Below are 16,583 nucleotides of genomic sequence, written 5' to 3'. Positions count from 1 at the left end.
CTCTGCCTCCTGTCCCACATCCAGTACTGACTGGACTCCCAGCCATGGTCCGTGCAGTGTGCAGGGTAATGCTGGCCACACAGCACAGCACACTACTTGGAGCTCTGAGGGCAAGGGTCCCTTGCACACCTGTACTCCCATCATACAATAGCTGAAATGTGTATGTTGAGAAACTTAATTTATTTCCATGATGGGTGCTGAACAACCTGGAGCTAGAACCCTGTCTCCTGCCCCTTCCCCTCTTGTCCGAGAAGAAGAGGGGCTTGGCCAAGAGGTCCAGCTGAGGCCTGAATAGGCCCAGAGTGGCTCCTTGGCTTGAGGACCCGTTCAGGCAGGACAGCAAGCAGAGACACCGGGCAGTCACTTGGGCGGCCGATATGCCAGCTTCCGGCTCTTCAGAACTGACCACTTATGCCGCTTCATGGCGTAGACCAAGGGCAAAAGCAAGCCCATCATCATCAACATCTGGGGACGAGGCAGGCTCAGAGGAGGGATGCAGAGACGACCCTGCCCAGCTCCCAGCCCCTCTGCCCAGCCCGCTGTGCCCCCTGGCCCAGCCCTTTCACCTTGAGTCCCATGCGTTTGCGATGGTCATGCTCTGGCTCAGATGCCCAGCGGAGGAAGGTGCACACGTCCTTGGCTACCTGGGACATGGTAGCTGGGGTGCCTGGGCCAAGAAGTGGTAAGGGTTGCCTGTGAGGATCCCTGGCCAACCTAGGGTAGCCCTCAGAGCATCCTCCTCATGGGGCAGAGACAGGTTCCTGCCTAAAGCTTTAAAAGGGATGGGACCCCAGCCCTACCCAGCACACGTGGCCTGAAGGCTGCACATAAGCCTCCTCAGACACAGAGTGCCCTGGCCAGGGAAGGTGCAGGACCTGCTGGGGCCACAAGCACAGGAGAAGCAGCTCTGGCAGTGGGGAAAGTAGGACCCCGCTTGCCCACCCCAGGGTAGGAGCCTCTCACCATCGTCAAACTCCAGGACTTCAGTGTAGATGGGTGGGGCCATGGCAATGGCCTGGCCAGGAAAATAGGGGTTGAAGTGGAGGCCTTCTCGCAGAGACACCCCAGTGGGTGGCTCGCAGTAACCCGTGAGCAGGGAGAAGATGTAGTCCTCACCACCGTGCCTGGGACAAAATCGGTGCCTCCTCAGCACCCCCGCAAGCAGCAGACCTTCCCCTCCTCCCCACACCACCCTGCAGGCAGCCCAAGTACCTAGCTCGCACGATGTAGCTGAGGTCAGGGGGCAGTGCTCCATTATTCGCTGCTCGTGCAGCCTCAGGATTGGGGTATGGTTTAGGGAAATAGTCAGACAGCTTCCCTGGCCGCATGAACATCTCCCCATCCTCATTGGGGCCATCCTGAACCTCCACCTGCCACCGAGAGCCCCATCACAACCCTGCTGTGGGCCACAGCAGGGGCCCCAATCATTGGGTGCTCTGCTGAGGTCCCCACCTCCTCAGCCAGGGCCTTGGCTTCATCCTCTGTGTAGCACACGCCCACCAGGTGGCGGTAAGCCACGTAGTCCATGCTGTGGCAGGAGGAGCACACCTGCTTGTACACCTGGAAACCCCTCCGGATGCTGAAGAGAGGAAAGGGATTAGCGGTGCCAAGGAGTCCAACCAACCCAGCCCACCCAGAAACTCCCCAGGCAGCCACACACCTGGTGTGGTCCAGGGACGAGAGGAGGCCACGGTGGGACCACGGATAGCTGGGGGCGTGCAGCTCCAGATCACTGGCACTCACGGCAGAATGCAGAGCCACAGCCAGCCCTGCACCCCCTGCCGCCAGCATGCCCAGCGCTGACAGAATCACTTTCCGGCCCCGCGACAAGCCTGACTTCGACGACAGGAACACTGCCTGCAAAAGCCCCTATCAGTGCCTGCCAGAGCACCACCCAGCCCTACCTGGGGATCTGGCTCTCAGCGCCTACTTCTCCCAACTCATCCACCCAGGACTGGCCACCTCCTGCGGGGTGTCAATAGCACATCCTGTGCCACTGCCCTACCCGCTCCTCCCCGCTGCCGACCCCTCGGCCGTGATTCAGCCCTGAGGAGGGGATATGAGGCGTGTTCTCGGATCCTGATCGCGCCGAAGTGAGCAAGGGTGCTGGGGCAGGCCAAGGTCACAAGCAGCTGGCCGAGGTCAGGCTGAGGTCACTTCAGGACGCAGGCCCAGTCTGCAAGGCTGGAACGGAGCGGGCCTGGGTGCGCCCCCGGGGAAAGCCCCCCAGTCCCGAGCCGGCGGCGAGCTCGCCCCGCTGCCCCCACGCTCGGCACGAGGCGCCCGTGCTGCCTGGAGGGGTCGGGGACCGGGCCCAGGCCCAGCCGTGCTCCCGGGCGCCCAGGGTCGGCAGGCAGAGGTGTCCGGCCGGGGCGGGGAGCCGGGTGCGGAGGCCGCTCCCCGGCTGCCTGGCCCGCGCCCGGAGCTTCCCCGCTGTGACCTTCAAGGGGCTGCCAGGCCGCGCGGCGGCCGGGGTCAGGGCCAGCGCTCACCTGAGGTGTCCGCAGTGGGAGCTGCCCGGGCCGCGCGCCGCATAGCAGGCCCCGCGTCCGCGCGCCCGGCAGCCCCGCGCCCCGCGGGCCCAGCACCGCCCCACGAAGAGAAGTCGCCGCCGCCGCCGCCATCTTGGCCCTCTTCAGCACAGCCCCCGCTCCCGTCGGCCTCTGCGGCGCCAAGGGGGCTGAATCGTCGCGAGAGCCGGCAGCGTGGGACGGGGCGGGGTCGGGCCCTGTCAGGCCGTGCGCTGCCTCACCTCGCTTCCCCGGTCGTCATGGAAACGGCGCCCCGTTGCCGCGACAATGCTTGGCTACCCCGGTTTCCCAGGGCCGCCTCTGGTCTCCGCCGCCCCGCGGTGCTGCGCCCTCGCCGCGGACACCCCCAACGGAATCCACCGCATCTTCGAAGCCATCGCACGCTTTCGTGCAGTAGTATTTCGAGACCTGGCGCGGCGGCGGGACACCTGCACTGCAACAATTGTCGTTGTCTAACCCAGTTTTCTGATGACCCCGGAAGGCCCCACTTGCAGAGCCGACTCAGTTTACCCAGGGCTATTAGCCTATTCCCTGGGAATGTTTGTTGAAGGCAATTACAGGCAAGTGTAATTTCAAAGCTGCCGGAGGCAATGGATAACCGCTGGGGTAAATAATAGACTAATCAAAAAGCTTAAAAGGAAGAAATGGGAACCACAGCGTGCACAGGGGCGTTGAAAAGCCGGACCAGGTGTTTCTGAAATATAGATGGTCACAAACTGAGCAGGACTGTGCACATGCTCATGAAAGACCTGAAAAGACCTAAGTGCTCGCTTCTTGGAGGGAAATGAAGCCTAAAGCAGAGTTGTAAACCGTCTGGCTGAATTCTGAAAGCATGCCCTACATGCACACAGAGCTACTTGGGAAAGACTGGGAGATGTCTTGCTTCCAGGCACTTAGGGAAATTTCTGTCCAATCATTAACTGACCACTAAACTAACCAGGTAGAGACTTCAGTGGCTACCCATGACAGATAAAAGACTTGACAGAATTAGTTCAGAAAAGGCACTACATAAATGTCACTACCACAGCAACAACAACAACAAAAGATGAAGTCTGATTTCCAGAATTGCCACATTATATCGTTTAAAATGGCTAGTTCTCAGAAAAAAATTATGAGACATGCAAAGAAACAAGAAATTGTGGCCTATAAATAGGGAAATAAAAACCAATCAATAGGAAATATCCCTGGGGAAGCTTAACAATTTAAATGTATTCAAAGAACTAAAGGAAAGTATGAGAATAGTATCTCATCAAATAGAGAATGTCAATTACAAGAAATTATAAAAAGGAACAAAATAGAAATTATAGAGTTGAAATGTGCATAACGGAAATGAAAATTTTTACTGGAGGGGCTCTATTGCAGATTTGAGTAGGTAGAAAAAAGAATTAGCAAACTTGAAGTTAGATCAATTAAGATTGTCTGGTCTGCAGAACAGAAAGAAAAAAATTGGAGAAAAATTAGCAGAGTCTCGGAGACCTGTGGGACACCATTAAGCATACCAGGCTATACTAATTCTCAGGAGCAGAGGAGAAAGAAAAAGGAGCAGAAAGAATTTTTGAAGAAATTGTGACTGAAAACTTTCCAAAGTTGATGAAAAACATGGATCTACACATCCAGGAAGCTAAAGAACTCCAAGCAGGATAAAGTAAAAGAGATCCACACCTGGACACATCATAAATTGTTGAAAACCAAAGAAAAAGAATCTTGAAAGCAGCAAGAGCGAATGTTGACTCTTCACATATAAGTGGTCCTCAATAAAATTAGCAGAAGATTTCATATCAGAAACCATTGAGGCCAGAAGGCAGTGGTATGACATATTTCAAATGCTAAAAGAATAAACTTGCCAACCAAGAATTCTGTATCTGGCAAAACCATATCTCACAAACAAGGGAGCAATTAAGATACTTCCAGATAAACTGAGAGAGGTTGTCATAAAACACCCTGTCCTCCAAGAAATACTAAATGGAGCCCTCAGGCTGAAATGAAAGGATACTAGACAGTAACTCAAATTCACGTGAAGAAATAAAAGCACCATGATAGGTAAACACATAGACAAATATAAATGCATTTTATTTGTTTGTTTGTTTGTTTATTTATCTTTGATAGAGATACTGGCGATTGAGCCCAGGACTTTGTGCATGCTAAACATGCACTCTACCACTTGAGCTATACCCTTCCCCCATAAATACATTTTTTTTGGTAACTTTTTTTTCTCTCTGATCTAAAAATCCCTGCATAAAGCAATAATTATAAATCTATGTAGATAGACACAGAATATATGAGATGGAATTTGTGGCAATAACAGCATAAAGAAGAGGGAAACAAAAAGAGAGAAACAGCTATGTAGGAGCAACATCTTTTTTTATATTAATTTTTTTATTTTTTAACATTTTTCATTGAGTTATAGTCATTTAACAATGTTGTATCAAATTCCAGTGTAGAGCACAACTTTTCAGTTATACATGTACATATATTCATCATCACATTTTATTTCCACTGTGAGCTACCACAAGGTGTTGTATATATTTCCCAGTGCTATACAATATAATCTTGTTTATCTATTCAACGTTTTGAAATCCCAATCTGTCTCTTCCCACCCCCCCAAGCAACATCTTTTAATACAATTAAAATTAATGTAACACTAATCTGAAGCAGACTGTTACAAATTAAGATATCAGTTGTAATCCCAAGGGCAATCACTAAGAAAATAACTCACAATGTGTAGTCAAAGAAATGACAAAGGAATTTAAATGGTACACTGGAAAATAACTACCTAATACAAAAGAAAGACAACAATGAAGAAATTGGTGGGGGGGGAAGACATAAGACATAGAGCAAATATCAAGATAGCAGATATAAATTGTACTATATAGTTAATTATATTAAATGTAAATGGATTAAGATCTCCAGTTAAAGGGCAGGGACTGGCATAATGGATTTTTTTAAAGTCATGATTCAACTATATAATGTCTATAAGAAACACATTTTATACTGAAAGACACAAATTGGTAGAAAGTTAAAAACCTGGAAAAAGATACACCATACCAACAGTAACTGAGAGAGCTACTGGGGCTGTATGAATATTAAACAATATAAACTTTCAGACAAACATTGATACTAGAGTAAAAGAAGGACATTTTATAATGAAAAAAGGATCAATTCACCAAGAAGACATACCAGTTATAAAGATATATTTGCCCAACAAAGCCCCAAAATACATAAAGCAAAACTGGACAGAATTGAAGGGAGAAACAGAAAATTTACCATGACAGTTGGAGATGTCAATACCCCACTTTCAGTAATGGATAGCGCAACTAGACAGAAGATCAGCAAGGAAAGAGAAGACCTGAACAACACAGTAAGCCAACGAGACCTAACAGACATCAATGGAACAGGCCACCCAACAACAGAAGAGTGCGTATGTAATATTCTTCAGGACACATCATATGTTAGGCTATAAAACAAGTCTCAGTAAATTGAAGAGTAGTAAAGTCATACAAAGTATGTTTTCTGACTACAACAGGATGAAATTAGAAGTTAGTAACAGCAGATATAGAGAACAAACTTATGGTTACCGTTAGGGAGGAGGGTGGGAGGGGATCAATTGGGAGTTAGAGATTTGTAGATACTAACTGACATATATAGAATAGATAACAAGTTCATGTTGTATAGCATAGGGAACTATATTTGATATAGTAACTATAAAGAATATGAAAAAGAAATGAAAACAAAAATACATATGTTCATGTATGACTGAAGCATTATGCTGTACAGCAGAAATTGACACATTGTTAACTGACTATACTTCAATAGAAAAAATATATATACAAAAAAATATATATATATACACAAAAAAAGAAGTCAATAACAGCAGAGTTGGGAAATTCACAAATATGTGAGTATTAAATAACATACTCCTAAACAATTAGTCAAAGAAGAAATCACAGAGAAAATTTAAACATATTTTGCGGTGAATGAAAACAAAAACACAACATACTGAAACTTACCACCATCAAAAGATGTGATAAGAGGGAAATTTGGAGCTTTAAATGACTATTTTTTTAAAAAGTAAGATCTTAAATCAATAACCTAACATAGGATTAGAGCAGAAACAACTGAAAAACAGTAGAGTTCAACTAATCTGAAAGTTGGTTATTTAAAAAGATTAACAAAAATGACACACATTTAACTTGACTCATTAAGATAAAAAGAGAAGACTCAAATTACTAAAATTAAAAATGAAAAAGGTGATCTTACTACCAATCTTACTGAAATAAAAATGATTATAAGGGAACACTATAAATAATTTATGCCCCCAAATTAGATAACCTATATGAAATGGCTAAATTCCTAGAAAGACACAAATTGTCAAAACTGACTCAAAAAGAAGTAGAAAATCTAAGTAGACCTATAACAAGTAAACAAATTGAATCAGTAATTTAAAAAAACCCAAAAACTTCCCACAAAGAAAAACCCAGGGTGAGATGGCTTCAATGGTGAATTCTACCAAAATTAAAGAAGAATTAACAAATGCTTCCAAAAAGTATAAGATAAGGGAATAATTCTCAACACATTATTTGAGATCACTATTACCCTGATACCAACTCTAGACAAAACATTGTAAGAAAAATCTACAGGCCAATAGTCTATATGAATATAGATACATAAATCCTCAACAATCATTAAAAGATTCAACCCAATGCTTACAAAATGACAGTGGGATCTATCCTAGGAATGTAAAGATAAATCAATCAATATAAACAATTCATGTAAAAATCAATCAACATGACATGTAATATTAATACAGGGAAAAGGACCACATGATCATTGCAACAGACACAGAAAAAGCATTTGACAAAATCCAACACATTTTCATGACAAAAACCTCAACAAATGAGGAATACAGGGGAATTTCCTTAACCTGATAAAGGACATCTGCGAAAACATCACAGCTAATTTCACATTCAATGGTGAAAGGGGGAGGGTGTAGCTCACTGGCAGAGTGCATGCCTAGAGTGCACAAGGTCCTGAGTTCAATCCCTAGTGCCTCCATCAAAAGATAAATAAAATCTAATTACCTTCCCCCCAAAATTAAAAAAAAAATCAGTGTTGAACGACTAGATTTTCCATTAAGATCAGGAGAAAGACAAGGATGTTGGCTCTTGCCACCTCTATTCAGTATTATATAGGAGGGTCGACCCAGGGCAGTTAGGCAGGAATATGAAATAAAAGGCATCTAAATTTGAAATAAATAAATAGAACTATCTCTACTTGCAGGTAACATGAATACGTACACAGTTGACCCATGAACAGCACAGCTTTTAACTACACAGATTCACTTACACTGGGATTTTTTTCACTATATACGCACTGCAGCACCACACTGCCTGCAGTTAGCTGAGTGTGAGAATGTGGAACTGCAGATATGGAGGGCCGACTGTAGCATTACATGTCAATTCCAACTATGCAGAGGGTTGGCCCCCCAACCCCTGCATTGTTCAAGGGTCAACTATGAAATCCTAAAAAACATATACAAACTATTAGAGGTAATAAATGACTTCATCAAGTTTGATTGAAGATCAATATACAGAAACCTGTTGTGTTTCTGTACCCTAGCAATAAACAATCAGAAAGTGAAATTAAGAAGCTAATTTATGATAGCATCAAAAAGTTAAACACTTAGGAATAAATTTAATAAGTAAGTGCAACATTTGTACACTGAAAATTACAAGCCGTTACTGAAAGAAATTAAAGACCTAAATAAACGTAAAGACATCCTGTGTGAGATGTTAATACCTCCCATATTGAGTAGTGTGATGAAATCTTGCACCCTCCCCTCCGACTTCCCTGGGACGTGACTCATCTCTTGGTCCGGGGACCCCACCTGTTAGTCACTTAGCAGCCATGTGGGTGGGATATCAGATCTGCTGTGGAGGCATCACAGTGCTTGTGTTCAAGTGGCCCTTTACTCAATAACGGCCACGAAGTGCAAGAGTCATGATGCTTACAATTCAGAGACACCAAAGAGAAGCTGTAAAATGCTTCCCTTAAGTGAAAAGGTGAAAGTCCTCAGTTTGATAAGGAAAGAAAAAAAAATCATACGCTGAGGTTAAGATCTACAGTAAGAACCAATCTTCTATTCATAAAATTGTGAAGGAAAGAGAAATTTGTGACAGTTTTGCTGTCACACCCTGAACTGCAAAAGTTCTGGCCAGTGTGTGATAAGTACTTAGTTAAGATGGAAAAGGCATTAAATTTGTGGGTAGAAGGCACGAACAGACAGTGGAATTCTGCACTGTCCAGGGTTTCAGGCGTCCACTGGTTGTCCTGGAACAGAGGCCCCACAGATAAGGGGTAGAATGTTCTGTATGAATCCATCCATATGTAAGTCCAGATCAGGCAAGTCTAGAGAGGCAGAACATAGATTGATGGTGAGGGGGCAGGAAGGGGAGGGGGCGGTGGCACAGGGTTTCTTTTTGGGGCAATTAAAAATGTTCTGAAGAACAAGGCAGGAGTTGGCTGTGCAGGCTTTGGAGACCAAAGTAAGGAGCTTTGATTTCATCCTGGAGGCGATGGGCACCCCCTGAAGAGAGACAAGGTGGACCCCAGGTCCAGGATTGGGTGAGGGCACCAGGGGAGGAGATGCAGGCAGGGTGGGAGGTGCTCAGATTGGGAAGTGATGACTTAGAGGTGACCATGGCATGTCCAGGAGGTGAAGGTGACAGGATGTGTCCTCAGAAGAGGGGCTGGGATGGGGATAGGACCTCAGTGTGGGCATGAAGGCAGCTAGAGTCTGCAGGAGCAGCTCACAGGTAAGGACACCCAGAGCACCCCAGCGCCCCTGACCTTGAAGGCTCAGGTGGAATGGGGTGACTTGCAGAGGGTCTGAGACAGGCACAGAGGAAACTGGGACCCCCTGCAAATTGCAGGAGGGCCTGGTCATGGGGAGGCTGCTGGGTGTCTTGAGGTAGGTAGAGGCAGCCTGCCTGGCTCGGGACCTCCCCAGGCCTCCACCCTCAACCTCCTGAGCCCTCACCCTGTGTCACAAGCCTTCATAGCTTCTTTCTGGACTGCAGGAGGGCTCCCTCTGAGTCTCTCCTTCTTTCATTCAGCAAATACATGGGAATATTCTACTGTGTCCCTGGCTCTGTGCTGGAAAAGAGGCGGGAAGTAAGACAAAGGCCCTGCCCGCAGAGCTCCTATTCTGGGGTGTGGGAGGCAAGCAACAAAGGAATGAGTGCTTACTACTCAGTACTGATTCTCAGCAACAGGTACACACATACTTCTAAATACATCCCGCTGGCGACTGCCTAAGAGTCCGCAGGGGAGTCCCTCTTGCTGAACTAGATAGGATTGTCAGAAAACTCCAAATAACAATGGCTTAAACAAAGGAGAAATCTGTTTCTCTTTCTCGTAGATGAAGCCCAGTTTGGCAACCCAGGGTTGCCGTGTGGCTCTGGATGGTCAGGGAATCCCCCTGGCCTCCCTCCACCCTTAACATGGACCGTAGCTCAGACGCACTTCATGCTTCACATTCCCATGGGCAGGAGAGAGAAGGGGGCTCGGAGGGTCATTCTCTGTCCGAAGTCCCTACACAGAATTCACCGCAGAAGCTTCTGCCACAGCCACACGACCACACCTAGCTGCAAGGAATCTGGGAGCGTCTTTATTTGGGGTAACCTGTGCTCATGTCAAAATAGGGGTCTGGGAAAGAAAAGGATAAAAAAAGAAGGGGAAAGTATAGCTCAGTAGTAGAGCACGTGCTTAGTATGCATGAAGTCCTGGGTTCAATCCCCAGTACCTCCATCAAAAAAATAGAAAAAAGAAAAAAAAATCAGGGTTCTTTGACTAAGAAGGGACATGGGGGCCAGAAGCAGACACCCCCAGGGTAAAGCCTTAGGACCTTATACTTGTTCCTTGTACATCTGATCTACATCTTCCCAGCCTGGCCCTTTCCTCCTTTTAAATGTGTTGCACAAGTGACATCAATGAAAATCTGAGCAGAAATCCTGCTTCCCAGACAAAGCAGTTTCAGAACTCCCAGAGCTCCCCTTCCCGTCTGCTGTAGAGACAGAATTCTACGCAGGCGAGTACAGGACAACTGATGATTCTGTAGCTTTTGTCCCCTCTTGTATGTTTCATGACAGCATCTGTCTTTGTGGTTTGTTTTAAGTGACTGACTAGGTTCAGTTAAAAATGGCTGATTGAGGCCGAAGCCTGGCTCAAATGCCTGGAGGGGATTTTGTATTAAACACCAGTCCACAAAGAGACAACAGGAGACCCCAGCAGAGCAGAGGTCTCTACGTGTCTTGGAAGACAGGAGCCCACAGCGGGGTGGTGCCTGAAGTATCAGGGGAGAATCCAGAGAGAAGCCAGCCAGGGAGGAGCTTCTGGAGGTGCTCGGGGTGGGGGCTGCAAGTCTTTCCCCAGCCTCAGGAGCTGGAAAGTTTGTTCAACAGAGGAAGTGACTATAGGTTCCACCAGACCTTGAGGACAGCAGGTCAGACAGGCTGCTGGTCACAGCGGGGTCTCCTGCTCCACCCCCTCCCCGGCAGTGCTGGACACAGTGCACATGCCCCTTCAACAGAGGCCAGCAGTGACTTCTCTGAGGCCCCAGAGGAAACCTGCCCAGGTGCTGGCCCTCCCCGCTGTGTGTGGCCAGGGAGCACACAGAAGATGAACCTCTCTACAGATGCAGGCCTGGGCAGGGGTCTAGGGACTGAAGTTTCCTTCTGGGGCCTTCCCAGGCCACCCTCTTCCCCTCTTCCAAGACATGGTCCTAAAGGGGTACTGGTCCTGAGCTTATGCTCTAGGCAGTGCCTCTGTGCCTCCCTCTCACACTGAGGCCTCTGCTCTCGCTGCCCTGGGGGACACCTTGGTCCTCTTGTGAGCAGAGGCCTCTTGGCCTGATACGGCCCTACCATCACCAAAAGGCTGCACTTTGCTTGTCTTCCCTCCGGAATGGATGCTGGACACCCCAGTTCCCTTCAGAGGTTTTGGTACAATCAGTGGCTTCTCCATGTACCAGCCTGTCAGTGCCCTCCCAGTGGGGGCTTGAGTGGTCCCTGTCCTGGGGCCTGTTTGCTCTGGGTGGTGCTGGATGGATTCTGCTGCCCCACCTCTCTTGGGCACCTGACCTGGGCTGGAAGCTGGGCTGGTGTTCCTCCTGGCTCCATCCCAAGCCCCCCTCGAGGTTCTGGCCATCGCTGGGCCACCACTCTCCATACCCAGGGCCTCCTCTGCAGGGACCTAGCTCCGGACCCTTTTCCCTGTTAGCTCCAGCGCTGGACGGTGCTTTGCTATCTCCAGACGCCTCAGCTCCCGTCAGGCCCCCCGAGCCCCGCCTGATCTATCTCCTCAGGCACAGCACTGGACCACGGTGTGCAGAGATCGCCAAGGTTGGAGTGTGCACTTGGGGCTGGGCCAGGTCTGCGTGTGCCAATTCCATATCCCAAGTGTCCATCCAAGGCTCTCCACCCAAGGCAGATGCAGCTGGGGCCTCACTCCTGCTGCCCAGTAAGCGGACCAGGAAGGTGAGCAGGTGCCAAGCGCTGCAGGCAGAGCTTCCTGGGGCCCCACGTGAACAGCAGACAGCAGGCCAGGAGCCCAAAGTGCAGCTGAAACAAAACGCCTGTTTATTTCCCAGAAGGAGAGAACAAGGGCGCCTGGGGAGTTTCCCCTATTGTCATCACTTCCAGAAGAGCACGTTCCAGAAGAGCAGCCAACAGGGATAGAGGCCCAGAGTCAGCAGTGGAAAGAGCAGGGCGCCATAGGTGTGGTGGTCCAGCACGCCCTGGGCCAGCGCTGCCAAGAAGAGCTGCCAGCCCTCGGCCAGGGAAAGCGGTGCCTCCTGCAGCTCCCGCCATAGGAACAGGCTACCCAGGAGTGTAGCTGCTGGGCTCGTCAGCACCAGCAGGGCGGCGTAGAGCGGCCTGGGTGGAGAAGCAGGGTGGAGTCTGTGGTAAGGGGTGCAGGCCCGGGGGTGGGGCACATCTCGGTGGGCTTTGTGGTGGGGATGACAGCACGTACCGGGGCCCAGAGGGCTTGATGAGTGCAGCGGTGGGTACCATGGTGGCAGCCAGCAGAAAGCCCAGAGAGAAGTTGGTGAGGGTGGTACAGGCCAGTTGTAGTGCCAGGTAGATCAGGGCCACCAGCTTCAGAGCCATCCAGCCCCTGTCTGGGGCCTGTGGGTTCGCCACCCTGCAAGGCATGGGCTCAGAGGCAGCTGCCTGCGTGTCCAGGGTGCACCCTGCCCCCGCCCACCCAGACCAGCTCCTCACCGGTGGGTGTTGTGTGGAAGGGCCAGGCCTGCTGCACAGATGGCCAGCAGTGTCAGCACCACGGCCTCAGCCTCAGTCACAGGGAAGTGTTGGGTGGCCACATGTTGACCCAGCACTGGCAGGACATAGAGGGCCAGGCCCACGGCCTGGGAGATCAGCAAGGGCGCCACAAGGGAGGCCAGCCCCACACCCTGCGGGGTACACAGGCACTTGGAGATGGGCTCTGGGGATCCTCACCACCCCCATCAGTTAAGACTGAGCGGCAGCAATAACTACCACCTGGGACCCTAGAAGCCCACCCCAACAGCAGAAGCGGGGGAACCGTCACCTGTGTTAGGGGGAGGGGAGGACTGGATCCAGAGATCCCCCCAGCCTCCTCAGGACTCACTCCAGCCTCATGCAGCTGCATCCACAGTTCCAGAGCGTGGCCTAGTCAAGGACCCTGACAAGAGGTGTGATGGGCTCTGCCCAGTGGGGGACCCAGGCTCACTCCCACTCCCCCACCCCGAGGATGGGGAGCTCTCCTCAGCCTAGAGTGGAGGAGACCGGAGGCTGGCCACAAATGGACAGTGGGAGGCAAAGGATATCTTGAGACCAAGGACCAGGAGCAAAAAGCCGGCAGCCGGCATGTAGAGGCCGATGGAGACGAAGCGAGAGAGCGCGGGGAGCAGGTAGAAGAAGAAGGACTGGTGCAGGCGCTCCAGGAGGTGGTTGAGCTTGCGGAACATGCCCTCCAGAGCCCTGCCGGGTGTGGGGCAGTCACGGCTGGCCAGAACCACCCCCTACACACACTGCTGGCATCCACTACCCCGCCCCAAGCCTGCAGGGGAGACCAGAAGCCACTTACTTGCCCACTGCCACCAGGTCATACTTATACTGGCGGAAGCTGTTGATACCACGGAGGGTTAGAGCCTCCACGCGGTAGCGCAGGAAGAGGCCGTGGGGGCCATGGGGGCGGCCGGAGGCCTGCTGCAGAACCATGAGCAGCAATGTCTGCACACTCTGCAATGGGCCGTCTATTGACGCCCAGTCCTGGGGCTGCAGCTTAGAGGGTTCAGAAACAGGGTCAGATAAATCCTACACACAGGCCCCAAGCTCCCCAAGCAGGCAGCCCTACCTTGCCTTGCAGTGTACACAGCAGCCCTCCTTTCTGGCAGAAGGTCTGGAAGAGGTTAAGCAGGTCCAGGTTGGGCAGCTGTCCGTTGAGCCCCTCCACGGCCACATCAAGGCTAGTGACCACATCACTGTTCAGCTCCAGGGCCACAGCTGCCTGAATGGCCCCAGCTCGGCCCTGCAGAGGGGATGACTGCATACCTGTAGAAGCAGGTGAATGAGCTGCCAATAAGAGGGTGAGACCACCGGCCCTGAGAGGAGCCAGGACAGGGCAAGAGCACCCACCGGTGACATTGACATCGTGGTAGGCTTCAAGCCAAGCCTCAGTGCCCAGAAGGTCGTGTTCTGTCACCAGGAAGATGATGTCTTTGGCCCAGTAGATCTGCCCTGGAGGCCGGAAACAGGGTCAGCAGGGCCTGCGGCAGTGGCTAAACCCTCCCTCACCAGCAGGAGCCCCTGAGCCTCACCCCGGAAGTGGGCAGCAAGTGCCAGCAGCAGTCCCACAGCCTGGCTGTTGGTAGAGTCAGAGCCACAGGGTACAGTGAGCACCAGGGACTCAGTGCTGGCAGCACGCGGTGCCCGCAGGATGCCATACACGTTGATGCCTGATACCATCTGCATGCAGTATTGGGGAAGCGTCAGCATGACCTCACTCTAGATGTCTGAAGCCTGTCCCCTTTTAGCCCTGGAATGCTCACCAGTGATTTCTCTGGTCCCAGGACATTCCCCGCCCCCAGACCCTCCTGGCCTCTAGCCCCCCTCAAGGTGTTCTTTGCTCCCAGGCACACCCCTTCCCCATAATACATAGCGCTCGTGGGTCTCATCTGGAAAAGGCAGTTTCCGGGAGAAACTCTGCGTGTAGACCTCCAGTCCCACTGACTGCATTGTCCGCTCCAGCCAGGCCACTGGCAGAGCCCTAGAGACACAAAGAGAGCTTCTGAGCAGAGCTCTCTGGCCTTGACTGGCATTGGGTCCCGCATGCCCATGGCTCTGCTGCTCACCCCGACTTCCTGCGGTGGGCAGCGAAGTCCCGGGCAAAGACCCGGGCACGGTCTCCGCCCGCAAACTGCTCCTCCACCATGGTGGAGCCCATAGCATTCTCCGACATGTAAGTGCGCTGGGTCAGCGGCGGGAAAGCCAGCGCCAGGAACCAGGCGATGCCGGCCAGGTAGCTCAGCACGCTGTGGGGAGAGGGGACGGAGGGTGCACCCGGAGCGTCAGCGGGCCCTGGGACCCCGGCCCGTGGCCTCTACCTCTGCACTGGAGGGTCAAGGGGACACGTCTGAGGGACCTGGACCCAGAGTCCCGACACCCGGGACGCCGGACCGGAGAGCTGAACCCCAGGCCTGATGCCTCGAGTGATGCCAGCGGGCGGAAGGGGCCGCGGGCAGCTGGAGCCCGGGTCCTGAGGCCCCCGCCCCCTGGGCCCTGCCCTCACCAGAGCGGCGCGTTGAGGCGCAGCACAAGGCGGGCGAGTGCGCGCCGGCGCACAGGGTCGGACAGGAGGCCCATGGCAGAGCGGAGCGTCTCAGGGGCCGCGCTCCCGCTGCCAGCTACGGCCGCTGGCCGGGAGCGCCACTCGAGTCAGGTACAGGGCTCTGCGCCCGCCCGCACTTCCGGTCCCGGCGGCCCCCGCGCCGCAGCGCGCGCGGTCCCGCTCGTCGCCGCGCATGCCCAGAGCAGAGCGGGCGTCATGGGCGTTGGGAGCGGCCCCAAGGTACCCCTCACGCAGCGTACCGCGCCGGAGGGCAGTGAACACGACCTGCTGCTGTTCGGCCCCTTCGGCGCCAAAGAGAAAGCTCCAGCTCAAAGAGAATCAGAGAAAGGTCATGAGTAGGGCAGGTGGGAGGAAAACCGGAGGCCGCGACCAGAGCCTAGACGCCCGATATACGAAGGCGCTGTTACTGGCAATGACAGGTCTGAGTGCCGCGGTAGGAAGTAACGGCGCTTCCGTGGACCGACAGGCCAAGGCGTTGGCTGCCCCATTTCTGTGGATGTCGGTCACCAAAAACAGCAGTGGGTGCCTGAGTGGAAATAACAGCATGTCCCCAGAACCGAGGTCATTGGGGTCAAATGACCACAGGGAGGAAGGTGTATATGATACTACCGGCCAAAAGGGGTTTCAGAGGAGCTGAGGTGTGTGGAGTATACAGTGGGGAGCACTCTTGTCCCAGCCAGGAGGTGCTTGGGATATTAGGGGAGAAGCAGCCCCTGGGTTCAGGCTGCAAGGGCTGGTGGTCAGGGCTCAGGCAGGTCCAAGGGCAGGAGATGGAAGAAGGGGGTCTGCTGAAGAGGACAGTGCAGTGGTGGGAAGGGGGTCATGTCCGTGTCTGAGGAAGGATGAAAGCTGAGAAGACTCCAGGCGAGATCATGTGTCTCTTGTACTTTTGGAGCCCAGGGTAAGTAGCAGCAGAGGCCCAAGGAGTTCCTAGGGGGAAAAGGGACCATTCTGTCCAAGCCATAATCCAAAGGATGTAGGATGTGGCCCCCTCAACGTCTCCATGGTGGGTACCTATAGCCAGCTGAGTTCTCCCTCAGCTCTTGTGCTCTGGGCCCTGGATGTGCTGGGGTGAGAATGACAGATTCCACAGTATAAGGGCTTGGCTCATTATACCAGGCCATGTCTCACTGGTCAGCTGCTGTGACCCCTTCCTGGCAC

General features: G+C 51.9%; 2 protein-coding genes across 3 annotated transcripts; both read right to left on the bottom strand.

Annotated features, from left to right (window-relative positions):
• Positions 1-161: 161 nt before the first annotated feature.
• On the bottom strand, positions 162-2,659 carry CYC1 (cytochrome c1). Its single transcript, XM_072949985.1, has 7 exons — positions 2,493-2,659; positions 1,661-1,857; positions 1,453-1,579; positions 1,213-1,370; positions 964-1,124; positions 567-667; positions 162-465 (listed from the first exon to the last, which is right to left on the bottom strand). Exons 1-7 carry the CDS (start codon positions 2,622-2,624, stop codon positions 361-363), a joined length of 981 nt encoding a protein of 326 aa, XP_072806086.1. The 5' UTR covers positions 2,625-2,659; the 3' UTR covers positions 162-360.
• Positions 2,660-12,143: 9,484 nt separating this feature from the next.
• On the bottom strand, positions 12,144-16,569 carry GPAA1 (glycosylphosphatidylinositol anchor attachment 1). 2 transcript variants are annotated; one of them, XM_072949979.1, is made up of 12 exons: positions 15,363-16,569; positions 14,926-15,105; positions 14,729-14,840; positions 14,392-14,539; positions 14,210-14,311; positions 13,929-14,125; positions 13,659-13,855; positions 13,399-13,552; positions 13,140-13,235; positions 12,812-13,002; positions 12,561-12,731; positions 12,144-12,463 (listed from the first exon to the last, which is right to left on the bottom strand). In XM_072949979.1, exons 1-12 carry the CDS (start codon positions 15,434-15,436, stop codon positions 12,220-12,222), a joined length of 1,866 nt encoding a protein of 621 aa, XP_072806080.1. In that variant the 5' UTR covers positions 15,437-16,569; the 3' UTR covers positions 12,144-12,219. The 2 variants fall into 2 exon arrangements, with proteins under 2 accessions (XP_072806080.1, XP_072806081.1); XM_072949980.1 differs by lacking the exon at positions 14,926-15,105 and having other exon boundaries at positions 15,363-16,567.
• Between the last annotated feature and the right edge of the window lie 14 nt (positions 16,570-16,583).

The sequence above is a fragment of the Vicugna pacos genome, chromosome 25 (assembly GCF_048564905.1).
Source record: "Vicugna pacos chromosome 25, VicPac4, whole genome shotgun sequence".
Lineage (NCBI taxonomy): Eukaryota > Metazoa > Chordata > Mammalia > Artiodactyla > Camelidae > Vicugna > Vicugna pacos.
Note: the sequence above shows the minus strand (reverse complement) of the source record. Positions and strands in the feature narration are given on the sequence as shown.